The 27,873-nt window shown below is 36.4% G+C and overlaps 2 protein-coding genes across 4 annotated transcripts; one reads left to right on the forward strand and one right to left on the reverse strand.

The window, feature by feature from the left end:
* Window positions 1–369: 369 nt before the first annotated feature.
* Window positions 370–10,843, reverse strand: MAIP1 (matrix AAA peptidase interacting protein 1). The gene is made up of 5 exons (XM_017662100.3): window positions 10,410–10,843; window positions 4,335–4,406; window positions 3,793–3,919; window positions 2,330–2,477; window positions 370–616 (listed from the first exon to the last, which is right to left on the reverse strand). Exons 1-5 carry the CDS (start codon window positions 10,836–10,838, stop codon window positions 538–540), a joined length of 855 nt encoding a protein of 284 aa, XP_017517589.3. The 5' UTR covers window positions 10,839–10,843; the 3' UTR covers window positions 370–537.
* Window positions 10,844–11,003: 160 nt separating this feature from the next.
* TYW5 (tRNA-yW synthesizing protein 5) lies at window positions 11,004–27,530 on the forward strand. Of its 3 annotated transcripts, XM_017662098.3 has the most exons (8): window positions 11,004–11,226; window positions 16,125–16,279; window positions 20,556–20,625; window positions 22,158–22,202; window positions 23,088–23,225; window positions 24,824–24,911; window positions 25,246–25,362; window positions 27,261–27,530. In XM_017662098.3, exons 1-8 carry the CDS (start codon window positions 11,149–11,151, stop codon window positions 27,515–27,517), a joined length of 948 nt encoding a protein of 315 aa, XP_017517587.1. In that variant the 5' UTR covers window positions 11,004–11,148; the 3' UTR covers window positions 27,518–27,530. The 3 variants fall into 3 exon arrangements, with proteins under 3 accessions (XP_017517587.1, XP_017517588.1, XP_036856111.1); XM_017662099.3 differs by lacking the exon at window positions 22,158–22,202; XM_037000216.2 differs by lacking the exons at window positions 22,158–22,202; window positions 23,088–23,225.
* The last annotated feature ends 343 nt before the right edge of the window (window positions 27,531–27,873 follow it).

The raw sequence follows: 27,873 nt of genomic DNA on the forward strand, positions 1-27,873 counted from the left end.
TTTTCCCTTTGTGCAATTAGTTAAGTTTCAAGTTCACTGACCTTTAGTTCTGCTGTGACCAATTTACTATAATTCCATCCTTTCCTTCTCATCCAGGTAGTGATCAGAGGTAGTCAAATAGCAGCAAGTGATGTTTAAAAATAAATCTTACACATTTGAAATTATTAGCCACAAGTATTTAAGGACTATTAATTTAAAAATGTGTAGTTTTTCAATACCTTCTTTATTGCCTATAAAATTATTTTTGGCAATAATTTATAAAATATATATATATATATAAAACATCAGAAATGATATTGAATGTGACACCAACAATGAACTGTTGTAGTTTTCTTTACTTTGATGCTTTTATAGAAGGTGGAAACAATCTGTGGAAAATGCTTTATTGTATCATACCAATATACTACAAGGAGCATTTAAAAATAATGCAGAAGTAATCCACAGACTTGACTAAGATCAATTGATCCAAAAATTTTTCTTCCTCAGTTTTTCACAGCAATTGCTAAAAGTCCAAAAAAGCTGATTTTCGAAGAAAGATTACTCTAGTAATTTTGAGTGTTCAATCCGTGCAATGGTCCAGACAGGCTTTACTCCTTGTGTAAAATCTCTCTGAAACCTAGGGAAAAAATTACAAATAACGTGACTCTTACACCAGTCCAAATACTTCTTGGATAACTACATAATTTGAAAATGTACATTTGAGACAGTTTTTAGCAACAAGCTAATGGTTAGCAGCAAATAAAAGTCAAAACAAAAAAAAAGCTGAATTAACCAATCGCAAAAAATATCCTCACAAAATCAGAAGTCCACATTCAACTAAAATGAGTATTTTTAATGGTCTGATCACACTCCAACATCTGCCAGTCCTTGAGAGAAACTTCAATATCTGTTGTTAAATAATATAATAAATACATTTGATAATGTAGCAAAATATTAGCTATAATATATGCCTAATATGAGGAGAAATAAATTGGACTATAGTGATGAAAACAGCACTAATGATGAGAACAGGAATTTGGTTCATATACATTAGATCAGTCTTGAAAATAGCAGTGTTTATGACAGGCATGGTCTTAGGGAATATCAGAAGATCCAAAGGTTAGTGTTGATTATAGTGTTCTGTAATTGTATCATATCTTAAAAAAGCGACAATTCAGTAGATATAAATATATAGAATATTTTGGGTAATTAAAAAAAAAGCAAAAATCATAAAAGAAAAACAATACAATTTCTTCCAAAAAAAGTGAAAAATGAGGATGATTCCCTTTTACCTTAGTGAAACAAAATATATTTTCTTTCTTAGGTCATTTTGGGTTTGTTTGTTATTTTAAAGCATTTGTATAACTTTGGTGACATAACAGTATTCTCCTATAAGTGAATATTAAATTATGTCTCCACTGACTTGTTCACTGTTCCAAATTTTATTAGCACAAACATACATTCTAGTGTCTCTATTAAACAATTTGCCAACCTCCTTAAGGGTAGGAACCTTTCAATTTTGTATCTGAATCCCTATGAGAGTTCTTGATAAACAGGAGATGGCTAATAAATATCTAGTGAGTAGATGGCCCATTTGCCAATTATGGCAGATTTTATTTTCCAAAGATAGCCATAACTGTAGGTCCCATTCCACATGCTCTCCTGTAGTGTGACCTTGCCATTACCCCATAAAGAGGTCGAGTCCCAACATGCCCTTTCCACTGTGCGGGTCCTTTGACTGCTTTGATCAGTAGACTATGGTACAAATGATGCTCCATCCTGGGCAAAGCCCTTTACTAGTCCAGCATCTTCTGTCTTCTGCCTCTTGGAAGCCAACCACCATGTAAAACACGTGACTAGCCTGGAACCACCATAAACCTATGCCACAAAGAGAGGCCTTGGAGAATGAGACTGTATGTACGGAAGTCAAGGAGCACCAAGGTGCCACATGTATGAATGAAGAAGCCATTGTGGAAATTAATCTTCCAGCTCTTGTCATCCCAGTTGACACCAGGTGAAGCAGAGAAAACCGCACAACTGAGCTTTTCCAAAATTCCTGAGGAATAAAATAGCAGGCCAAATAAATGGCTGTTTGAAGTCACTGAATTTTGGAGTGATTTGTAAAGCAGCAATAGACAGCCTGCAACACTGCTTAATTGAATTTAGCACTATTACCTCTTTCTAATATCTGAACACTCCTGTTTCACGGCCAGTATGTCTTTATGAATTTCTCTCTTCATAAATAACTTGTCAAATTTCAATCCTAGTCTTCCTAAAGCTCTAGTTTTCCTACCTTCACACTACCTTCATTTTCTAGAGAAAGAAAACAATGAAATGTGATTAGACTTACTCATAGCTTGCAGAGAGAAGTTGTTTAGTTTTCACATTCTGATCCCCCAACTTAACTTGGAATACATTGGCTCTACTTAAAGTTTCACTGGGGATGTCGGCACTGGTTAGATACCAAAAGCACGTCAGGATGTTAACAAACTTCCTTCCTTAGAGAAACACACACACACACACACACACACAAATATAAATCACAATTTAAAAATGTGTAGTTTTTTCAATACCTTCTTTATTGCCTATAAAATTATTTTTGGCAAAAATTTTTCACCCATATATCCAAAATAAATCAGAAATTTACACAGTTGTTATAGATCAAATTTTGTGCTTATTCTAGTCTAAGTTAAGATACCTGTATTCATACCCTTTTATTTTGAGGATATTCTCATAGAGTTTATGACTTATTTGCCCTCTTCTCAGTATCATAGTAGTAACAGCTACTATTTACTGAGCATGTACTATTTACTAAGCATATTACCAGGATTACTTTCAATTTGTGGCATTTTCTAAAATTACAGTAACAAATATCTGTTGTCAAATCACAAATAAGGGGGGAAAACACATTTTTTTGCTGCTAAGTAATTAACTGAACCCCAACTGCCAGAAAGAAGAAAGACTTCTACCCTAATTCATCTGGCTATGCCAAGTAATTATGGCAATGTTCTGTGTAAAAATGGGATAGTGACTATGAAGCTGAGATGCAATTTGAAGTATCAGGGGAAAATAAAACATATATCCCTAAAAGTGCCTTTACAAATGTCTCATATTAACATGTGTATGAAAAATTCTTAACTATTAAGAGTCCTATATCTGAACTGCCTTGGGAAATGTACAAAGACTAGACTTCCTGTGTGTCTGGAACATAATACATATACAAATATTTGTAGAATAAGTAAGTCAGTAAGTTTTCAGGAATACTCTACAGAAAATACATGCACATTGGATAGAGACGAACCAGATAACCACTGAAGTTCCTTTCAACTCTTTTTTTACTATCTCCAAATAAATCCAGTTTGTGAGTTTGGCAGTTAATCGTACTTTCAAAACAGTCTTTAGCTGGTATTATTTATTTTTCTTTTACTCATTCTTTCTATTTAACATACAGCTGGACATTTATAATGTTTAATTGTTTTCTTCAAGTTAGGAAATCTGAAACACAAATATTTTCAATTTGAGACATGGGAGCAGATTATCCTAGACAAACTATTTTCATCAAGTTAAGTAACAATGATCTCTCCTATAAATTAAATAGTAGTAGGGAAAAGTTCTACATAGAAGAACATAAGAAACTATTATTGTATCTCAACTTGTCCAGAGCTAGGCCTTTAAAAAATGAATACATTATTTTCTCTAAGTTCTATAATATCCACTTGTACCAACAAAACCCCACTATTTCATAATTATCTACTAGATCAGCTTATCTGGGTAATTATGGATCACTTGAAGTTAACTATGCTCCCACACTACCTTTCTCATCGTAGTAAATGGAAATGTCTCCTGTTGATGTGTACACAATTTCATCTATGTCAGCAGCAAGGGCATTTTTATGGTTGTCTGGTAGTGAAGTAACCTTTTCTTTCAATACATGTAGCACCTAAGTGTGGAAAAAGCAAACCATGGTTCACCTACTGAATTTTCTTATATCTTTTCAAAAAGTGGAATGAATTCTTCATGGAATAAATTTTACTAAACCTATTTTTTTAAATTTACAACCATATTTACTCATTTTCAAAAGCAAGTCAGAAAGATATCTAATTATTCACCTAGATAATTCATAACAAAACATGCTATACAAGAACAACTGAAAGACATTATACTTATTTACTTCTGCCTTAAGTAACACATCATTCTGTGCTTTATATGACCCAGAGTACCCAAGAGTAAAGATACAGGCACTCTACTTTGGGTGATGGCATACATACTATATTTGAGCATAAATAAGGACAATGTATATCATTCTATTTTAAGAGAGTAAGACATTTATTTTTAAAGGAAAATTAAAAATATACCTCTTTGGCCACAAGTTCTTCTAATAGATCAAATTTACACTGTGACAGCAACTTAGACACATGAGCAAAAGCCTTCAAAACAAAATAGTAGGGGGGAGGTCATGATTATTTCAAAATACCATGCAAAATACCATATAATATACAATGCATATACTTAAATGGCTAAATGTAGCAAAGACTATTTTATGATAGCGGCAATAAACAACATCAAACACTAAGATATCAGTATTAAGCATGACTCCTTCAAAGTTGGTTGGCTTTCTTTTCTCATATGGTCTTTCCACATATATAGTAGTAAGTGAGCAGACAGCTAATTATATATCCATTCCCAGGACCTGAGAAAAGATAGTGTGTAGTGTCCACACTAGGTCCTCAAAAAAAATTCTTCTATAATGGTGAAGCAATCAACCATCCTGGCTTTTGAATGATTAACACACAGCAGTTTCAGCACAATGTAGACTGCACTGGAGTCTGGGGATCTGGATCACAGTCTGAGTTTCATCTAGATAAGGCAGGTTTGGGAAAGTGGGAGGAAAGATAACAAGTTTACCTAGTCTAATATAGTGGATCCCAACTTTGAAGTATGGGGTTCCATTTTAAAGTAGTGGGGAAACCACTGCACTCCTCCATATTCCTACCAAAACTGTGCATAAGGCTCTACTTACCTCCAAGAAGCTTTTAGTTTACCTGGGAGGGAGTCAAGTAAACTGCCAAGTTCAAGAATTTAAGACAGAGTAAGACCAGGATGATTTGGGAACTTAAGTCAATATGGGAGGCCCAAAGAGAACTTCCCCTGAAAGAAGTAACATCTAAGGTGAAATCTGAAGAACTGGCAGGACAAAGAGGACGTACAGGCACGTGAGCAAACAGTACTGCTTACCTGTTATGGACTGAACTGTGCTCCCCCGATTCCTACGTTGCAGCCCTAACCCCCAGGACTTCAGAGGCTGGCTATATTTGGAGATAGGGCATTTAAAGAGGGATTACATTAAAAGAGGGCGGGCCCTAATCCAATCTGACTGGTGTCCTTACAAGAGGAACTTGGACACACAGGGAGAGGGACGCCAGGGGCACTTACACACAGGAAAAAAACCATGTGAGGACACAGCAAAAAGGGCAGCCATGTGCAAGCAAAGGGGAGAAGCCTCAGAAAAAATCAAACCTGCCAACACCTTAATCTTGGACTTGCAGCCTCCAGAACTGTGAGAAAATAAAGTTCTGTGGTTTAAGCTAACCAGACTGGTATTCCATTATGGCAACCCTAGAAAAGGAGTACAATAATGGAGTTGAATTTTGAGAATAGGTACATGTCCAATGGATTCAAGGACCCCTTACAAACACTTTAGAGGCCTTCATGGTTCAGAGTCACGAAATGTTTTTAGTACTGTGTAATCTAAAGAGGCTTCTAGGAAATCGCTCTCTTTTTTATAGAAAAGGCTAAAATGTATACAGGAAAACAAACAGTACGTAATTAATATGGTTTGGTGGCAGTAATATAGAAGACACAGGACGTGCATATATCAATGGTGTGATATGTGACAGAGTAAGAAATACATTATTTGGTCTTCATTCTGGTCCTTTGCACAGAACTCTTAAAACAAGACCCTTTTTAAATGAGGTGACTCTTGGAAGACAGGGGCTTGTTATAAAAGGAACCAACCATGAGATTAAAGGGCTGGAAATTTCAGCCCCACCCCCAGATTCTAGTGAGATGAAAGGGCTGGGGATTGAATTATTCAAAGTAGCTGTTGTTTTTTTCCTTCCTAGATACACAACAACAACAATATAGTATACACGGTAATAGTATACAGCAGTATAACAGTATTATTAAACTCCTCTCCTGGAATTCCTGGATTCCAATGTGTTTAAGTATGTGGGAGAGGGTGTGGTTAAAATTGCAGTATTTCCATAATCTCACACCTGGCCTTATTCTGTTTCCATATCAACAGGTGTTTACAAGGGGTGGAGAGAAGCTGTTCTCCCCTCCCTTCTGCTGCCTAACTGGTCTGGCACCTGTCAGTCACCAGGGACCTCCCCAAGAAGTTCTTCTTGGAAGGGGTGGGTGGAGAGGTGAGCAAGGGCCAAGACACCAGGGAGAGTAGCAGCTAGACAGGATGACCAGAACCAGGCCTCCTGTGAACAATAAAAGGGTTTCTCCCACTTAATCCTTTCCCTAGACTTTTTCACTTCACCGGCTTCACTGGTTTCTTTGCCCCAGGCCAGGAACACACTTTCCTCCCAGAGCTACATCTGATGGTAGTTGGCAGGACTGGTGAACCTGAAATCTGTCTTCATGGGTGCGATCCTTGGGTGGGCTGTTCCTAGAGATGGTGGGGACCCCCCTGTGGATGGTGCGGCTTTGCCAGGGAACCCCTCATCCGTGGGGCTTCCACTCGGGGGAGCCCCTAGTGGGGAACTGGTCTAGGGTAAAGTGCCTCCTAGATGAGCAGTCCCCTCCCCAGAATTGGAGGGGTTGGAGACACTGGCTGCTGTGGAATTGCTCTCTGTGAGATAGGGGACTGATAGGGGGCCTGAGCGGTCGTGTGGCAGCAGGAATTGTGGGGGTAGTTGTTCTCAAAGTTTACCCCACACACAACACCAAGCAATTCTCAAAAGCAGGGTGTCCAAGAACTCAACCCAATTCTGATGCTATCTGCCCAGAGACAGCACCAGATTCCCCAGACTAAGGTCTAGGTATTACAAGACTGCCCTCCACCCTCCTGTCCAGACAACAGTTGCAAACCCCAGGCAGTTAACCTGTGCTTCTGACTACTGGCTACAGACTGAAGGTTCCAACAACTTCCTTTATAGGTTCCATTAATTTGCTAGAGCAGCTCACAGAACTCAGGAAACCACTTACTGTTTACCAGTTGAACAAAAGAGGCCGTAAAGGATACAAGTTAACAGCTAGATGAAGAAATGCATAGGGTAAGGTCCCAAATAAAGGAGCTTCTATCCTCATGGAGCTTGGGGCCTGGCTTGGTGGTATGTGGACACAGGCATAGAAGTTCTCCCTCTGACAAAGATGCAGGATCCAAGTCAGCAATAAACTCTTCTCAGGGGTTTTTGAGAGGGCTACATTGCAGTCATGATTGACTAAATTATTGGCCATTGGCTGATCCAACCTCCAGCTCCTGACCTTGGATGGGGTCCAAAAGTCTCTCATTAACATGACAAAACATCCATTCCACCTTTAAGGCTCTGCAGTGTTTTCAAGAACTGTGGATAAAGACCAAATATCCCTGGGAAATATTTGGTCACCTGAATGACCAAAATGTATTTCTCTGACCCATTATACTGCAGTAGCCAATAATTTAATTAATCATGCCTACATAACTGAACCTCCATAAAAACCCTCAAAGAAAGGATAGAGCTCCGAGGTTGGTGAAGATGCTGGGAGAGTGGTGCGCCTAGACAGGGCATGGAAGCTCTGTACCCTTTTCCACATACCTCCCATTTGGCCATTCCTGACTGTATCCTTTATAATAAACTGGTAATAAGAAGTGCTTTCCTGAGTTCTATGAGCTATTTTAGCAAATAACTGAACCTGAAGAAGGGACATGTGGGCAATCCCAATTTATATAGGTGGTCAGTCAAAAGTATGAGAGGCCTAGACTTGTCCTGGTGTCAAAGTGAGCAGTCTTGTGGGACTGAGCCCTAACCTGTGGGGTTTGCATTAACTCCTGGGAGTATCAGAACTGTTATAAGCTGCCCTGATAAGGCCTTGATGACATACAGTGTCTAACCTAAAGAGGCTTTTAGGAAATATGGCTAAAATGTGCAAGCAAGGAATAGGAAACAAACAGTATATGATTAATATAGTTTGATGGCAGTCATAGGGAAGACATATCATATATCAATGGGAAGCAGGGTCTGTGGATCCAATAAAGCTGTTTAAGGCTTGTATAGCCTCAGAACACCTATTCTCCTGGCTTATGGGATTAAAAAAAGCTTGCTTAGATTGTACTTAACCATCTCAATCTCTAGTAATTCTGGAGAACAAAGACTGCTTGTAGAGTGAGTCATGGGACAGTGTGCCTCAGCACTTACTAGTTATATATCCTGGAGTCAACTTCTCACCTTTCTGGAACTTGGATTTACCATCTGCAAAGGAGGATTAGACTAGAATGATGAGCCCTAAAGTGCCTTTTCACTTTCATATTCTATGATTTGAAATAGAAAAATCTTAATGAACATAATCTAATTGATAACAATACTCATAACTCAAGATAACATCTTATTGTTGGGAGGTTAGCCTAAAGAGAAAGGGGAAGTGGAGCCAATGAGAGTAGATAAATTACTAATGTTTTTGCATCAGATTATTCCCAAGCCCTAGTATTATACCCATTCAAAGAAAAGTACAATTACATTATGAGATTTAGCAGAAAGAAGGTTTTTGCTATGTCCTTTTTATATCTTAGGAGTTGAAAGAACTCATTTCTTGATTTGAAAGGTATGTCAAGTAACTACTGGTTAAGGAAATTGCTAAATTTTTGCCATGGATAACCCAACATTACTTTTGGAAATCAGAATGGTCAAGTGCACAAAAACTGACTTAGATGAAGCACAAATGCATAAAGACTATCTGAGGAAGGGGTGGGGATACTACTTAATAGGAAGGACTGTATGATTAAAGAGTGGCTAAAAAGCATCCCAGGCTCTTCTGTGTTCTGAGGAAACAAGGCCTAAGGCCTGATTCCTGCCCATGATTGGGAGATGACTTCCATTCCTTACTGACACATGAATGAGCTTATACAGTCATATATGTATGATGAAGTAGACATGCTCTCATGTCATTAGTGAGCACTGAGGAGGAAAGTATGATCATGCCTATTTATGCCTGCATGGGCAAAAGATTTTGAGAACTGATAAGATCAGATTTCCCTCTTATGATGCTACTACTCAAACTAGTCCTTTGCTTTTTTTTTTTTTTTTCTAATAACACATAAAGCAGTCAAGAGTTGACTCAGGGAAACAGGAAGCAGGAGTTCATATTGACATTTACTATCCAAAGTCATAAACGTTTAATTTATAACTGACAGGTCACATAAATATAAATGGCTGTATTTATAATCTGAAATAAATAAGGAGTAAATATATCAACACCAGTATACAATCAATACTGTAAAACGATTACAGTGATGGCACAATTTTAAGGTATATGGATGTATGAACTTTAAATAAACTATGACTTCTGTTGCTTATCACTTGTTCTGACATGTTTGGGAAAGACAAACTCCCTAAGAGATTCAAAAGAAAGTTATAGATAGAATTTCATTATAGAAAAATGCATGTGCACCCAGAATCTTCAAATCATCTCAGGGCCCAAAGTGATCGTTACATACCCATAAGGGTAAGACGGTACAGCTCCTCAGAATGAGGGACAGAACTGTCGGGATCAGGGCAATGGACATCCAAAGGCTACTTCTTAGTGCTCTGGGTGTGCACTTCGCAGGCACCAAGTTGTCCCAGCAAATTTTTTGAAAGAGGAAAACTGCTCATTTCTAGGTTATTCATTAAGGAGTGTGATGGAGTATGACGGGTGATAAGGGGAGAAAAGAGCGACCGGAGGAGCGCTGGCCAGAAGTTTTGTCTTTCTATCCAAAATGACACTAGAGAACTTTGGGAATGTTATCCCATTTAATCTTCAAAAGAATCTTATTCACTCATTTCGTTTATTCAGTAAGTATTTATGGAGTGCCTACTATATGCCAGGCATTGGCTTCTTTATTTTGCAGAAAATCACATTCAGAAAAGATAAAGCTATGTACTTTTTAAGTGGATGAAAGGGGCTTTGCATTCATTTCTATCTGATTCAAAACCTACAGAGAGTGGACAAGGTCTTTGAGGGACTTCACCCTTGGGTCTCAATTGAATCCCTCATCCTTGGCCACAGTACCGACATATACAGAGCTTAATTTAAGTCAAGAAGCGGCCGGAGGCTCTCTTGTCTGGGTCACTACCGACGTTTGAGAACTTGTGAGGCAGTGAGGAAACCTCACCGCTCAGCACGTTTGCGTGTGGCAGCTGAATGCGGGAGAGGCGGTCGGGTCAACCCCAGAGAGACAAACCAACCTGCTTCGCCCCCTCGGAGAATTCTGCCATGCTGAATTCTTGGTCGAAATAGGCCCAGATAAGGAAGGCGTAAATTCGAGTCCGAAGCCAGTTGATGGGGTTGGAGACTCCCAAAATAATTATCTTGGTTTTCTGGCGCTGCTGCGGCTTCTCCTCGGTGCCGTAGCTGCGCCGCGGACAGGCGGGGAAAGCCGAGAGGGCGGCGGCGAGTCCCCGGGCGCCGCGAGCAGGCAGCGCCCAGGCCGCCAAGGCGCCAGTGGCTCGAGGACAACGGGCTGTCCCCGAGCCGAGGGGGCGGCGGCAGGTGCAGCACAGTCCCGCCAACGGCGGCCCCACCCCGGCTGCGCCGGCGGCCCAGGCGCACGCGGCTCTGCCAGGCAGCGGCCGAGGGAACAGCAGGCGGGATGAAAGACGAGCGGCCAGCGCCATTTTCCTGCCCTTTCACCCCTAGGCTTGCCTGTGCCGTAGTGAAAGAAAGCCGGTGGGAAACCACCTCAGCGGGGCTCAGAGAGCGGAGATTAAAGCTGGTCTGCTGCTGCCACCTCTGGCGAGTCCTCCGGATCCTACCTCTGCGGCACCCAGCCCTTCGGCCCTCGGCCCGGCTCCCGGGACCAGCGGCTCTCGCGAGGGGCCGGCCTCGCGGACCTTTCCTCTGTGGGTCGTGTTTCCGGGCGGATCGCCAGTGAGGAGCACGGGAGACCTGAGGCCAAGTCTTGGAAGGGGCGAGATGTGAGTCCCCATGGCCGGGGATCGCCTTTTGGTACCCCGGCTCGAGGGCGTTTCGCAGGAGCAGTTCATGCAGCAGCTCTACCCGCAGGTGAGGGCCTCGCCCCGAGGACGGCCGGGGGATACCCGTCGCTGCCGCGCGGGCGGCTCCGAGCTGGTTTATTTCGACGCAGGGTTGTGGGCGGGCGGCTGAAGATGGCTGGTCGGCTCTGTGGCCGAGGGAGAGTACGCATGGGGTATGTCGACCGGCTCATCTATTGCGTTTTCTCGAGAGAATAGCTTCACTTTTCTGGGGAGCAGGATGACCTCAGAGAACCGAGCTCCAGAAACGGTTCGCCTAATAAGCGCTGCTTGCTGTGAGGAGCGGCCTTGCAGGAGGTTTCTGCCATTACTTTGGCATTGAAGGGAGATCTTCACACACACACACCACCCACCCACTCGCCTCCCTATGTTCCTTTTAGTTTCGTAAAGTTTAGAGGTTTCGCGTACCCCAACGACGCTTGTCTACTCGAGTTCCTGGATTTGGAGGAGTAATTTTTTCACTGCACCGAGTCAACAAGAAAGCTCCACTGGTCTTGATTCTAACTAACCTAGGTTCTAGTTTAGACGTTGTTATCTCTTGTGTGTGTACTTTGAACCTTAGTTCTTTAAAAGAAAACTTAGAAAAAATACTAAGGGGGAAAAAAGTATTTTTACTTGCAGTGCTTTGCAAGAGAGTCCAGGATTCAGAGAAACCGAGAATAAAGAGCCTAGCAGATAGAGGAAAAAAATCCACAAGGTTACCATTCAGTCTTATTAATGGTAGAACACCCCCACCACCAGCAATTTTACTTGATATTTACATCTGTAAGGGTGGTAACAGAGCTACACCTCAGAGTATTAGAAAAGTCAGATGGAGTTCTTTTTATCAGGAGTTGGTAACCTGCAGAGAGGTGTCAAGCCTTCCTTTACTTGGGGGACTGGTCCTGTATGGGTGTTGCCCTTCCCACCCTGCCTCAGGATATGTTAGTGTAAGAGGCCTGCGAGGCAGATTCTGAAGATCAAATAATGTATAAGGATGTGCTTTGTAAGATACAACCAAAGGTATTTTATAATTTAATCTCTCCTGACAAGACAGGATATATCACAAAGAAAGCACCACTAAGTTTCATGAAGTGGAAATTGCAAACACCACTTGGGTCATAATGTAATGAAACTAGAAATTAATAATAAAATTGCAAAGTATGACCTTTCTACTTGGAAACACTAAGGAAAAGCTATGAGGGGACATAGTCCTATCAAATTTTTAAATGTGTTGTAATAATTAACAGTGATACAGTTCCATGAATAGATAGACCAGAGAAAGAGAATAGAAATCTGGAGAGATATATATATATGTGTGTGTGTGTGTATGTATATCACATATATACATAAATATACATATTTACTATGTTCATATATGTATATATGTGTGTATCAAGAAATTGCCATTCATAGGGAAACTTAGTATGTGATGAATGTGATGTTTTAAATTCACTGGGGCAAAGATAAATTTTTAAATAAATGGTGTGCAGGAGCAATTGAATAGTCATTTCAAAAATGATAAAACTGACACCCATACAGAAGAGTAATCTCTAAGTGGATCAGAGATATAAATGTTAAAAAAAAAACTATACAAGTACTAGAAAATGGGTAAATTCCTCTAATCTACGTCTATGGATGGACTTTCTGGCTGGCTCAAAATTAATATGTAATGAAGATTAAAATTTGAGTACATAAACTATAATCTGGGAGAAAAATATTTGCAGCATATGTTTTTCATAAAAGGGCAGTCAAAGCCTAAGTACGTAAAGATCTTTTAAAAATTAAGGGGAAGAAGGCCAAAAATCTGATAAAAAAGTAAGCAGCTGACAAAAAAAAGCTAAAAATGGCCTCTAAACATGAAAAGATGTTCAACTTTATTCATAAGAGAAAGCTACACTGAGATAGCATTTCTTATGTTGGCAAAAATCATAAAGGTGTTTAATAATATGCTCAGTGTGGCGTGAAGCAACTGGCATTCTCATACTTTATGCCAAGTGGTACAACCCTCACAGAGGGGAATTTGGCATACTTGACAAAACTGTGTATTACTCTGTGATTTAGTGATCCCTCTTTTTGGAATTTACTCTGGGGATAACACATCCAAAAATACGTATCTAAACAGTATTTATCTAAGTAGTATTTATTATATTGGCAATTACTGCAGATAACCTAAAAAACCTATGGATAGGATAATGATTAAATTGTCCATTTACACTATGGTGTACTAGGCTGTAAAAAAAGAATGAAGGAGATAATTGAACTGATAGCAGTAATTTCCAAGATACTCAGTTTGACTTTTGGCAACATGGATTTGAACTGCGTGGGTCTTCTTCCACTCAGATTTTTTTTCAATAAATATACTGGAACATTTTGGGGGATTTGTGGCAATTTGAAAAACCATTCTCTTTCTGTAGCTTACTTTATTGTAAGAACATAGCATATAATTCATATAACATACAAACTATGTGTTAACTGTTTATGTTACCAGTAAGGCTTCCACTCAACAGTAGGCTATTAGTAGTTAAATTCTGGGGAGTCAAAAGTTATATGCAGATTTTTGACTGCATGGGGGATCAGCACCCCTAACCCCCATGTCATTCAAGGATCAACTGTATTTCTAAATTTAAAAAAAGCAAATTCTGAAAGAAAGATATATCCTGACAAGATAGGATATATCACAAAGAAAGCATTGCTAAGTTTTATGAAGTGAAAATTGCAAACAACACTCGGGTCATACTGTAATAAGTAGTATGCCACTTTTTTGTGTATTAAAAAAACAAAGAAGTATATATGTTTTTGATCACTTTGCCAAAAAAAAAAAAAGGGAACAGTAAGCCAGAAATTATTAAGACTGATTATCTTCAGGGGATGGGTGAGACAAGGTAGAAGAATGTAGATAGGGTGATCTTTTTGTATAGTTTTGACCTTGGGGATCACACTAATGTTTTACATTTTAAGGTAATAGTAATAAAATTAACAGGGTTGATGAGTAATTAAAAACTCTAATACAGAATATAAAAAATAACAAGTGAACCCAGCTAAGAGGTAGGAGGAGAAGTAACCCAGGCACTTTTGGACATAGTACTTTGATTATATGTCTTCAGTCTAAAGACAAAAATAAATGTAAACAAATACCAAATGCAAGTTAGTAGTCTTATTTTTTACAGTGGTATGACTTAGCAACAGAAATTGCTTACTGTGAATTTTGGGATTGTGCAATTGATTAAACATTGAGGATGATAGGGACTAGGTTTCTCAGTGCTAGAGAAGGGAGTTACAAATACATAAACAATAAAGATTTAGAATGAATCTTGAGGTATAAGATCAAGATTGGAGGTATCATGGTTCATACATAACATCCTTTAAGTATGTGTGTATATATATATATATATATGTGTGCATATGGAGATAAATAGGTACAGGTATATGCATGTATGATGTATATGTGTATATGTATTTGAGGATTAAGGAGAGGTCATATATACACCTTCACATATTTCCTAACTCTGTCCACTGAGAAGGCCTGAATAGCCCCAATAGCAATGAACACACTTAGCGCCCAGGTCATGGTTTCTAAATAGCATTCCTCACTAAAAGGAACCAGAGCTTCTTGAAGGAATGACTGTATGGCTGGGGCAGAGAAAGTATAAAAGATGTTGGATTGTGTTATTTTGCCATAAAGTAAGGAAGTGCTTAGGTAGAAGACACGAGCCAGCTTGAGGTGTTCCTACTGGCCATATCTGGGATAATTTAGCATCAAAATGATATCAATGGGTTATAACCCAGTGAATAAAAGAAATGGAGAAGTTAGAGCTTGTTTTGACATTAGAATGCCAATTAATGTAGAAGATAAGAGTTCTTAAAAATCAGTATTTGCACTCATAGCAATACTTGAGTCAGGAATTGCCAGTTGATCAAAAAGTCAAAAAAAAATAAGATAGAATATCATGTGCCACTTGATGTGTTGCCCTAGAAACAGACACAACATTGCTTCTGTGGCATTTACTTTCCAAAAATGCATAAGCTGAGTTTACTCATAAGGAAACATCAGGTAAACCTAAACTGAGGGACATTCTGCAAAATAACTGGCCTGTACTCTTCAAAAATGTCAAGGTCATGCAAAGAAAAAGGCTGAGGAACTGTTCCAGATTAAAAGTCATGACAACTGAACATAATGTGGCATCTCAGAAGTAGGAAGAAAAAACCCAAACTTTGATAGTATTAGGACAATTAGCAAAATTTGGGTATTGACAGTAGAGTAGTGTTATATCTGTTGTTAAATGTAATTTTGGTAATTATTCTGTGGCTATGTAAGAAAATGTCTTTGTCATTAGGAAATATACTCAAGTTTTTAAGAGATAAAGGGGCATGATGTCAGCAATTTACCCCGAAATAGGTCAGAAAAAATTAAATCATCTTTAATCATCTATCCGTCTCTATGCACACATAGTGAGAGAGCAAATGGTGAAGTAAATGGGGCAAAATGTTAATTTAACTGTGTATCATTGTAAAGGGTATATGGGAGTTCTTTGAAATGTTACTGAAACTTTTCTGTAAGTTTGAAATGGTAACAAAACATTAGAAGATTTGACTGTAAAGTACAAATTTTAATCACATATTTTGTCGGAAGTAACACAAAAATGCTTTAAATACTATTAAATACTATTAACATTTGTATTGTTTCTATGGTATTGATCATCCTGCTGTTTTTGTTTGGTTTTGTTTTCCCTAATGTTAAAAATGTTTTTCTAAGTATATTACATGTGTCTTCTTCCTGTTTTAGTTAACAGTATGAACTGTCAAAAGGTTTGAGTTTGAGTATTTTCGGTCAAGAATCACTTCTTGTTTTTGTCCCTCTATTGCCAAATACAACTGATATGTTGTTGATTTTCCCTAATTTTTGGTTGTATTTTCCCCCACTTACAGAGAAAACCTCTAGTGTTAGAAGGAATTGATCTAGGGGCATGTACAAGCAAATGGACGGTGGAGTACCTCAGCCAAGTCGGAGGGAAGAAAGAAGTTAAGATTCATGTTGCTGCAGTTGCTCAGATGGACTTCATTAGTAAGAACTTTGTATATAGGTACTTCTTCTGAGGTTTACTCTGGGGGTACAAATAACTTTAAATCTTTAAAATATTTTTGCATTATCATACAAAGACTATGGCATTGCATTGTTTGGCTAGTTCGATGTGATCGTGAAATAACTCACCTATTTTTAAAGAATGGCTTTTGAGAAACAAGAATTCTGACTTTATATAATTATGCAAAGACATTTCCAAAGACCATTTTTTAAATAGAGTATATACCTAATACATTCTGGAGTCATGGAAGGAACAAAGAATATCTGTAGAGTCACTTCTAAAGTTAGATGCGCTGTGGTCATTTAATACTTCATTAACTACTTAATTCTACTACATTAGTAATTTATTGGATTAAGAAATTCTAATAAATTTCTCTTCATAACCTGTTTTGATTTTTTAACACCCTTATTTTTAGAAGATTTTCTAATTCCAGATACTGTTTTTAGATAAGTATAAGCCCTATTTTCATTTTCTGCCCTCTCCAGAAATATAGGACAAATAGTTGCTGTGTTTGGCATAATCGTTCATCAACTTCAATAACTTAAAAAAATTATACTTAATTTTCTCTTCTGACAAATAACCTAAAGTGCTTTTAAACTTCCCTTGTGGTTGCCATTTTATGCTTAGGATCTCTTAAAAGTAAACAAGAATTAATAAAAGATGCTCAGTAGCTAAACTTGAGGCTTTAAATGCTGTAGCCCTATATATTTACTATCCTATTCCAAGACTTTCATTAAAAATGTTAAAAAATGACCTTCAAATTCTGAGCATGTGCAGCTCCCAGCAAATTTAATCTATTGAAAAACTATGTATTTCAAAAAAAAGCTGATTTTTGAAGAAAAGGTAGCTGTCACTGTCCTTCCAGAATTTAGAGATGACTGAAACAGAGCTTCTAATGTCCAGGGCTATTCATTTTTCATTAGAGTTTTCAAAGCTTGTATAGCAGCTTGCCAAAGCATTGCTCAGTTTTTGTTCTTCTGAATATTCACCATTGTAGTTTTGGTTTTTAATAGGTCATTAATTGAATTTAATTGCCATAAATTTTTCTAAGTGTCAGAACTTTTCATATTTTATTACATCAAGAAAGTGAAAAACAGTGCTGGAATGAAGAGGGTTTTTCAGCCTGTAGTTAATGATGTTTATTTCCCAGGGAGTCAAATGCCATAACAAATGGGTATTGAAACTTCATCTTGGATCATCTTGATGCTTCATCATGTTCTATAAACTTTTTGAAACTTGTTTTTGGAGCACATACACTATGTAATGGTTGCTATTCCAGCTTCCTCCAAGCCTTTCAGTAGAGCTACTAAAGAGATGCAAAATTGTTTTCTTAGTGCAAGAAAAAAACGGATTTAGTCATTTTTGGCAGTTACCAGGGAATAGGAAAGAAGGGAAGCACCTACGCCAAAGAGAGACTAGAGAGTTAGAAATCCTACTCACATGTATAATTATTATCACTTCAGTTTAAGGTTGAATTTCTGCTTTTTAAACATTTGAAGATCAATATGTTTCCAAGGCTTAGCTTTTTACTTCTTTCTTCCTCATAGCTCTCACTGTTTTTCCAGAGTCAGGATGCTGTGAGCAAGAAAAGTTTTGTGTGGTCAGAGTGCATTGCTGGTATTCTTCTGATCATAGATTAAAAAGAAAAGTCTGAATCTTTAATAAGCTTTGCTTTATTGCTTCTACCTATCACGTAATCTAATTTCTGTCATCCTGCTTTAATTGTTTAATATACTTGAATCAATCCTGATCTTGATTTTGCAAAGCAGCCTTTATAAATGGGGAACAGGACAGTGAAGATTTTTCTTCTTCTTTTTTTAAATGTTGGTAACTATTTGAATTCTGCTAATGGGTACATTATCATTGTTAACCCTACAGTCTGACCTTCACTGAGCAAATATATATCAAATACTATGCCAAGCATCCCAGACTATATTACTTAAACTTCAGACCAATCTGTGAGTTAGGTTTTTTTTTTTTTTTAATGATAATTATATAGATGAGAAAATGGAGGCTTAAAAACATTGAGTGCCCAAGATCATATTGCTTGAAATGATGGAACCAGGACTTAAACCCACATTCACCTGACTCCATGGAGCCCATGATCCTAATGCCTCCTTGGCACTGTCTCCCTTGCTGGTCTGTATGCCAGTCCAGACAAATAGAACTTCCATAGCAGATGGTGTTCTCTTTGAAACATGCAGAGGGTAGGTAAGATCTCAAGGCTATGGAACTAACCAGTTGTATACCTCATTTCCCCCTCTTAAACTGTGCTTCTGCAGAAGCTCCAATAGGTAGGGAAAAGGTTGCTGTGGGCACCTGACTTCTGCTTCTCTTGACTGAGATACTCTTATCTGTCCTGTTCTCATAAAGGTCTTGAAACACTTCTGGTTTCTCCCTAGTAAAAAAGCTAAGCCTGGGCAACTGTACCAATTACAGATGTAGCTCTAGGCCAGAGAGGTTTCCACATTGTTCTCAAACTCTGCAAAGTTACTTTGGTAGAAATGAAGGATATATGGTAAGATCAGAGATGAAAACATTGAATGGGAGGATACCAAGTAAATTTCTTGACATAATTAACCAGCGACTATAGTAGGAGATTGATCTGAGAATCATAATTACAGCAGTGTCCTTGATTTCAGATAGACATTCACACTTACAGAACCCCACTAGTCCACAAACTGTCATCAGATTCACTCAGTTTTACAAAAGGATATATGACAGGAAGCAACATTCTAGCAGGATGGTATCAGTGGAAGTTGTTATACCAACCCAGAAGCCGTATTTTGGCTCACCAAGTCACAGTTTTATTGTAAGGGAATGAGACTATAGAATTGGGTACACACACACTCTTAGTTAAGCCACATAGTCTACAGAAACCAGCTGCATGAAATGGCTCATACTTAGCTTCTAGGTTCTTCCAAGGGACATCTCAGTTATAAGAGTTACACTGCGCAAAGGGAAGCCAAATCCTCTGCTTCCTAAGAAGTATTTATGGTTCTCTCACCAGCCTTTTAGTCCAGACATAGTTCACCGATCAAGGGTCATTTTTACAATTAACAGTATTACGTGATGGCACAGCTGACATTCCACATTTATCTTAACCCAGGATGTGTCTAGGAAAACATGGTTAGGAGAAGATAAGCCCACAGTTGTCTTATAGAGAACGAAAAAGGATTAGCCAACAAAAAAACACATTTTACTAACCCTTTCTCCTCACCTCCCCAATACAGATTTCAAGGGGAAAGATTTGGTAAGTAAGTGAAAAGACTACAATTCTTAATCAGAGGTTTGGAGGCTAGACTGCAGTAGGGGAGGAGAGGGGAGACTTTTGACCCAGATGCTTTTGAACTTCACTGTCTTGATGTTACTGATAAAGTGTCATCTTCATACAAGGGGCACTACTTTTGAGTAGAAGGTTGAAGAGATAACCTGGAGCAAAGATAGCCCCCCAGGCTCAAGAGTGTGAAGTAAAGGAAACAAACTTACCTTCTGCACTGTTCAGCGCTATTCACCAGAATGGAAGAAGATAGGCATTCAGACAGAAATACTGAAGAATTAATAAAACTTGGTCAGTTCACTGGAAGGCTCCTTGAGATATTCCTCAGAAGCCTTAAAGTGACAAGGTGGGGCAGGAGTGTGAGAACAGTGTTGTGGGCCTCTGTTCTGCGGCCTTGCCACAAGGCAAGCAGATGAGTGAAATGGGGAAGGGCTTTCCCTTCAATGGAACATTTGCTTGCTCTCTCCTTCAGAGTAGCACTAGTAGTTTGTCCCATTCATCACAAAACTTGTTGGACCATGACACTTGAAAATAGGTAGCAGTAAGAGCTTGAAAATCTATGTATTTCCAAAGGTAACCAGATAAAATAGAAACATTTTTCTAATAGTAACTTGTAATAGGAAGATACTGACATTTGAAAAGGATCCATCTGTGCCATATTTTAAAAACTTCAACTTTGAAATAAAAACTTCAGAAAAACTAGGTCAAATAAGCACACCACTAAAATAATTTTTAAAATGTAGAATTCCACATAATAGGTTATAATAAAAATTGTGGATATTGTAAAAAAAAGATCATATACAATTCCAATAAATGTATGTGTATATATATATATATATATATATATATATAAAATCTCCAATTTACAGTTCCAATAATGTATGTATATATATAATCCCCAATTAAGCCTATGTGTGTGTATGTATGTGTATATTAAGAGTATTACTCATTGGCTTATTATTATTAAATCCAGGAATTCTTTTGTGTTTTTTTCAGAACTTTACCTTTTGATAAATTGGTTCAGAGGGCAGCTGAAGAAAAGCATAAAGAATTCTTTATTTCAGAGGTAATTGTTTTTAGCATTTTCTTTAGAAAGCGTTAGTAAGTACATACTAAGTGTATTTTCTTGTAAAAACATCAGATATACAAGAGCTATAGGCTTCTCTGATACTCATTCTTAAGGTCTGGCTGTGTATGCCACAGATCCTAGTTCTGCTGTTTATGAGCTCTCTAACTTTGACCAAATTATTTTTCTGTGCTTCAGTATACTGATCTATAAAATAGGAATAACAAAAGTACCTGTTTCATAAGATTTTTGTGATGCTGAACTAAATAAAATCTGTAGAGTATTAAGCACAGTGACATATAGGAACTACTCACTAAATGTTAGCTAATATTACCTCCTTTGAAAATGCTTCAGTGGGGCATGCCAAGTTCACATGCTAATGGAGAGCTTTATTTTCATATCTTTTTGGCTATTAGACTATTTCTATATTTTATTAACTTATCAATGTGATTTCTATTATATGCATTTGCTATAACATTCTAGATTAAATGCAGAATTCTAATTTGCAGTATAGTCCAGTTTTAAATAATTCAATTTAAATATCTTTGAGACTTATATGTAAATACATTTAAATAAAATTCACTGTGTTACCTCAATAACACATTTCTAAAATAAGTTGCTTTTTAAAGCTTTGAGTGAAGTTGTTGCCTGCATTTGAGCTAGCAGAGCTGGTAGTCAGTTTGATTGTAAAAGGTATATTTTCACAGCTCTCTCATCAGGCAATGATTATAGCATATGACCACCAAGATCCCTACAACTCTGGAGGTCTGTGATTCTATAGTATGACTAGAATGTCTCCTAAAGATGAGTCTTATTAGCTGTACCTGAAAATGTATTTTTAACTTAACAGCCATGCTTTAACATGTATATACTGTTGCCCGCTAGTACTTCCTGTCCATGGGAAAGAAGCAGCAGATTTAAGTAGCCGTGGAATTCAAGTGAAGTAAAAGAAATAGAGACAGTATAAAGATTAAAGTCTAAAAACTAGGGAAAATATGTAAATATGATGAATATGGACTATTTCTAATTCATACATGAGCTGACTCAAGGATTTGGCTTGAGAATTTATAATCAGGGATAGGCTTAGCTTGATGAAATGCAGTGTTCCATATTTTTAGATTTTAAAAGTATAAAGTATTTTATTTATCTCCCATTCTACACTGGAATTATGTTAAAGAAACTTGTTGGCCTTCAATACCTTGAGATCATATGTGCTCCACAAAATGGGAATTCTTTTAAGTTTTAAAATGCTGTTAAGAGTCTAAATGATTTGGAGTATAAAGTCTAAAGCATTGTGATTTTACATGTGGTATGTGTGTTGTGTTGCCTTTAAAATTTATTTTACTTAAAATTTTGTGAATCTAGTTGTTATTACAAGCAACATATAAAGGTACTTCTTCATATGGCCACCAGAGAGCATTAGTAGAAAGTATAAGAAAATGGAACTCTGGGTTAGATTTTAAGACTCCTTCATTTCTGTCTTCATAATATTTTTAAATGAATCTGATGTTATTTTTCTGTGGATACTTAAGGAAGAGAAGTACTACTTACGATCACTTGGGGAAGACCCTAGAAAGGTGAGAATTCTGAATGTAAAACAAATGCTTAAAACATAAATAGATGTATGTATTTTAACTGGAATTGTAATTTTTATACTTACTGCCTGATATATTACCTGTTCTATTTTTTTCCATTGTTTTCTCAATGTTTGTGCCTTTCAAAAAGATTTGTTAATTACTTAGTTTTCAAATAGGACCGTAGAATCTTAGTGTTAAAGTCATCTAATTTCTACACAATTAAGAAATCCTTTCTACTGTATGTTTTACAGGCCATTCTAATACAGTATAATCTAAAATAATTATAAAAACCCTGAGAAGTCATTATAGAAGCTTTGATGTGTATTCAGTCAAATTAATAGGCTACAGTGATAAGGAAGTGGTCCCTAAAATGACTAAGGAAGATTTTATTTTTTTCCCCTTACGTCACCCTTTAGTTTTCACCTTCTTTCATTCTCCTCCTTCAGGAGGTCCTAAAGATTTTACGTAGTTGATAATGTTCAACTTACTGACTCCTAAACTTAAAATAGTTGATATTAGAGTGCATGGCGATTGTACAATTCTTAAAGTAGGAAAAAGCTTTGTATTTATGAAGCATATAAGGCTTAACAATACTGATATTGCTGAATCTGCAGTCTTGCTACACAGTCCTCTGTTTCCTCATTTGAAAGGTTATGTCTTGGCTGTGATCACATTCTAGTACTTTGAAGCACTGACATATTATGTTTTATCTTTTTCCATTGTTTTCTCAATGGTTTGTGCCTTTCAAAAAGAAGTAAAGTTAAGTTTTGCCCCATTTCTCCTTAACATTATGGTCTCTTTTGGCAGCCTTAGGAAAAATAAGCATTATGCCCAACCAATATTGTATTTATTATTAAAATTCTTACTGTGTTTCTCTCAATGCAGGATGTTGCAGATATCAGAAAGCAGTTTCCTGTATTGGAAGGAGATATTAAGTTTCCAAAATTCTTCAAAGAGGAACATTTTTTTTCCAGTGTTTTTCGAATTAGCTCACCAGGATTACAACTTTGGACCCACTATGATGTATGGTACTTACATGAGAAATCTAAAGCTACAGTAGATCTTTAGCATTTATAGATTTAACGTTCAGTTCCACTTTGTGTAGGCTACCATAAAGATCTTGGACATGTAATATACTGAAACGTGAGGTTGGAAAACAGGCACTGTGCAAGGTGATGATATGGGAGGGAATTGCCTAGCTAATGCTAAAACCTAGTCTTTCATTTGCATTTATCTGTGGTCTTGTTCTCGATTCATTACACACACACACACACACACACACACGTTTTTTGAAGTGTTTTTTTAATGTGTGAAGAATGACCACCAGATGAGGGGGGAAACACTATTGAAATGATAAGGTTGTGGTATGAGGATGTTGAAATAAAACCCATGACTAGATGGAACTGTTATTGAGAAAAACAGAAGCTTAAGAAGTGTCAATTTGAAGAAATAGATATATTTATCTTCAGAATGCCAGATGTCTACTGTATTTGTTAAGCAGCAGGATGTGTAGAATATTGATAATTTGTTCTGTTGTGTTACAATTTTACTTGCTTAAATACGTTACTGTAGGTATTTAAAAAATATTAAACATCTAGTATTGCTTATTAGTGTTCAGTGGAGAAATTAAGGATGCCAAAGCAATACCTAATAGGTTCCCAGAGATAAAAGAATTTTTTTAAATGTCCTAAATCAAACTATTTTATAAATGTATTTTATAATTCAGCCGAGGACCTCTTTGGAGGATTTTAACATAATAACTCTATAATTAAATTATATAGACATAAAATCTTAGCATATTTTTAAAGGTATTACATGAATGATATGGTGAGAAAATTATAACTATGCATTTTTAACTTCTTTTGCTACATTTTAAATTTTAAGTAATATCCCTTTTATCTTGAGTTATAGTGGAATATTATAAAGCTTTTCTTAAATTAAGAATAAGTCAAAGGAATGCTAGTTATATAGTTCAGATTTACAAACTGACGGGTTAGTGATAAAAGAAGAAATGCTTAGGTAGAAATGATATGTAAATAATCATGAATATATCTTGCTTAGTATGTATTTTAATTCCTTAGCTAAGAATTGTGTAGTTCTGCCTTTTAACATTTTTTACAGTCTGTGCCAACAAAGTGTACCCTTGTATGCACAGGAAAAGTCAAGATTACTCCATTAATAATTATGTGAAGAAAATTTGGCTGGTTATAGTATTAGAGAAATAATTTGGAAGTCAAGATCCCTATAACGAGTTAACGGCTGGCCATATATTAAAAGAATTCAGCAGTGCTTGTGGCACTACATTGTACTTTCCCAATAACTAGTTTTTCTAAGTGCTTTCTATCTGTTATGGCAAGGAGTTTTCTCACTTTAGATTTCCTAATGACTTGCTAGTTCTTCCCATTTTAAGGCAGTGCTGCTGAAATATCTTTAATAAAGGCACAGTTGTGTTTGGAATACAAATGTTTTAATTTTTAGATTACAATTTTACTATAAGAATTTTAGATAAGGTAAGTCAAGTCTTATTAAAAGAGGATTTACAGTTAACTGTGGAATACCATTGGTTCTGTTTATTTGAATTTTAGATAATTGCTTACCCATAAATTCTTATTGGTCTGTAGGTAATGGATAACTTCTTAATACAAGTGACAGGAAAAAAGCGTGTTGTACTGTTCAGTCCTCGAGATGCCCAATATTTATACTTATCAGGTACTTTTAAGTTTGTATTTCTGAGGTCTAGTTTATTCAGTTACTCTTTTTGAGAAGTCTCTTTATGCATAATAAAACACTTTAGGGTTTCTTAATTATGATGTATTATGTTCTCCATTGTGTACATGTAAGGATAGGCTATGTAAGAATGAGATTTTCAGATTTTTGTAATTAAATTATAATGGATGTCAATGGTCATAGGTGTGGGTATTGAAAATTGTCTTAGGTTTAGAATAGTAATTGTTCAGAAAATAAAATTTCAAATTTTTGTGATTACTTTTTAAAAAATGCTAACTTTGCTCAATCAATATTTTCTTTTCTTTGAACTTTTCAGGTACTAAATCAGAAGTACTGAATATAGATAAACCAAACTTAGCTAAATATCCACTGTTTTCCAAGGCTAGAAGGTATGAATGTTCCCTGAAAGGTGGAGATGTATTATTTATCCCCGGTAAGATTTTTAGACCTCAGTAATTTGCTGTTTATATAATAGTACTCTCTCAGTTATCCATTTTATGGTTTTTTTAGTACAAAAGTAGATTTGTTATATGTATGCTGTCCTTTACAAGATGATTTTTATACATACCTCTTTGTGTGAGTGCTTAAAGTATGCTTAGGCAAATTGTTATAAAATTAAGTCTTATTTTTCAAAGGCAACCTATTACACTCTATTTTATAAAATAACACCAAGCAGGATGCTTTGTATCTGGAAGAAGATTATGCCCGGTTGTTCTTTTTAATCATTTCACTTCTGAAATACTTACATATTATAGAACTGTGTCACTTAAGTATTTACCAATAAATGGTAACTATATTTCAAAGCCAAACAGATTAAGGATTTTATTAAATATCAGTTATAATCTCAACACCTGTGATGTCTCTTGTGTGCATTATTTTTCTACAGTCTGAATTAGTGACACTTAATTTTTTGTGAAATAGGCATTAGTTGTTAGTAACCAGTGATATAATTAACATCTATAATTATTCAAAAGTGAATGCCTTAAGATTATAAAAATCATTAAAATTAGAGGGATACATTAACAAATTCTAATTATATAGTTGTATTTCTCATATCTAAGTTAATATATATTGATAATTATCAATACCACTTTTGAGTGATAGAATTAAGTAAAAAAATGTTCATAAAAGTATAAACTCATTTGAGGCTAGATTATAACCATGCCTTGTTAAACTTTGTTCCCCAAGGACTTGAAACAATATCCTTCACATAATAGTCTATAAAAATTTAATACATTGACTTCTTGTATACAGTGAAAACAGCCAGCACACAGGTTGCTAAATCCATTGCCAATATTTAAATCTTTGATTTTTGTATTTTTTGAGCATGGTGAAGGGTATAAATTTTTCTCTTAGTCTGTATACAAGTTAAAAAAAAAGCTAGAGATAGTGAACATTTGCATATAGTTTGATATAAGCAGAAAAGCAGAAGCCCCATCTTTGGATTTTAACTTAACAGAATGATTAGCTATTTTTCCTGTTACATCAGATAAGGAAAAAAAGATTGTGAAAGTAAAAATTAAAACTGTTTTTTAAACTAGTTTTGCAAATTAAAATTTTTAAGCTTTTGTTTTACCTGGAGGACTTGTAGAGTGTTTCTAAAATGTAGCATCTTATAAATCTAACTTTCTCTCTTTCACAAGGTAAAACATTTTTTTTATGTGACTAGCATTTCATCTTTGTCTCATTGTGGTGTTACTTTAGAACTATTCTTGTAATACCTGTATTCTGAAAACTAGACTCAATTAAAAATGAAAAAGTAAACTTTATAGAAGTAAAAATTAGTTACCTATGTAATATAAAATTTACTCATCCTCTAAAACATCAAAATATTTGCATTTAGTTTTACATACTTACTGTAAAGGAGCTGAAATATAATTATACTTGCATTAGAAATATAAAACTGGAACAAAAGTACTGTACTGAATCAAAAAAGGTCAAAGATACTCAACTGAAATGTTCTGTGTTAAAAAATAAATACTTTTAAAGTGGTTGTGACTTAGGAAGTATAAACAAATAACACAAAACAGAACCCCAAATTACAGAACTACAAAACAAATACAACTTTATTATATCTTCCTAGTTAAAAGGAAAAATTGCTATTTCCAAAAGTTTTAAACGTAGGGTTGTGCTGTTGACACTTAAAATTGGTTGGCAGTTCATAAAAGTTAAAATGATTCTGTTAAAAGCTAGGAGTGTGCTAACGAAGGGATCTAGTTACGAGAAGTATTTTTTACATTGGCTGTATGCAATTTGTGATATTTCACTGACATTTGGGTTTTTTTAAACTGTAGGTTTTATATTTAACTTTTTTTTTAAACTTCCCTCCAGCTTTATGGTTCCATAATGTAATTTCTGAAGAGTTTGGAGTGGGAGTGAATGTCTTTTGGAAGCACCTTCCATCTGAATGCTATGATAAAACAGATACCTATGGAAACAAAGATCCTACAGCAGCATCAAGAGCTGCACAAATTTTGGACAGAGCCTTAAAAACACTGGCTGAATTACCAGAGGAATACAGGGACTTCTATGCACGGCGAATGGTTTTACATATTCAAGACAAAGCCTATAGCAAAAATTTTGAATAAATAATGAAGTGAATGCAATGAATTTCATTTTTAAATACAGTTCAGCTCAAATAGTGGGGAAGTACAAGATACAAAGTTTTTTTCCAAGATGCACTCTGTTCAGACAGGAAAGATAAATCAATTTCAGATTTATAGGTAAAGTGTGAAGGGGTATTTGTGTGGTTTCTACTTAATACAGGTTATGGTTGAAACAATGCTGTACTGGGACTGCTTTTTAGCTTTCAGATGCAAATAACTAAAATACAGCTTACAGTGACAAACGTAAGGAAGTACATTGAATCATTATATATGAAGTTTACTGGGAGAACGGGCTTCAGTGTTTCTGATCCAGTGATTTACTAGTGTCACCAAGAACC

This window comes from Manis javanica, chromosome 12, assembly GCF_040802235.1.
Source record: "Manis javanica isolate MJ-LG chromosome 12, MJ_LKY, whole genome shotgun sequence".
Classification (NCBI taxonomy): Eukaryota; Metazoa; Chordata; class Mammalia; order Pholidota; family Manidae; genus Manis; species Manis javanica.

Excerpts from the sequence above, each read along its gene's own strand:
- MAIP1 (XM_017662100.3), bottom strand. The coding sequence starts at position 10,838 with ATGGCGCTGGCCGCTCGTCTTTCATCCCGCCTGCTGTTCCCTCGGCCG. Across the intron at positions 3,920-4,334 it reads AAGAACTTGTGGCCAAAGAG|GTGCTACATGTATTGAAAGA; the intron begins GTATATTTTTAA and ends TTCCACACTTAG. Across the intron at positions 2,478-3,792 it reads CATTTACTACGATGAGAAAG|GAAGGAAGTTTGTTAACATC; the intron begins GTAGTGTGGGAG and ends TGTTTCTCTAAG.
- TYW5 (XM_017662098.3), top strand. The coding sequence starts at position 11,149 with ATGGCCGGGGATCGCCTTTTGGTACCCCGGCTCGAGGGCGTTTCGCAG. Across the intron at positions 11,227-16,124 it reads TGCAGCAGCTCTACCCGCAG|AGAAAACCTCTAGTGTTAGA; the intron begins GTGAGGGCCTCG and ends CCCCACTTACAG. Across the intron at positions 24,912-25,245 it reads CCAATATTTATACTTATCAG|GTACTAAATCAGAAGTACTG; the intron begins GTACTTTTAAGT and ends TGAACTTTTCAG.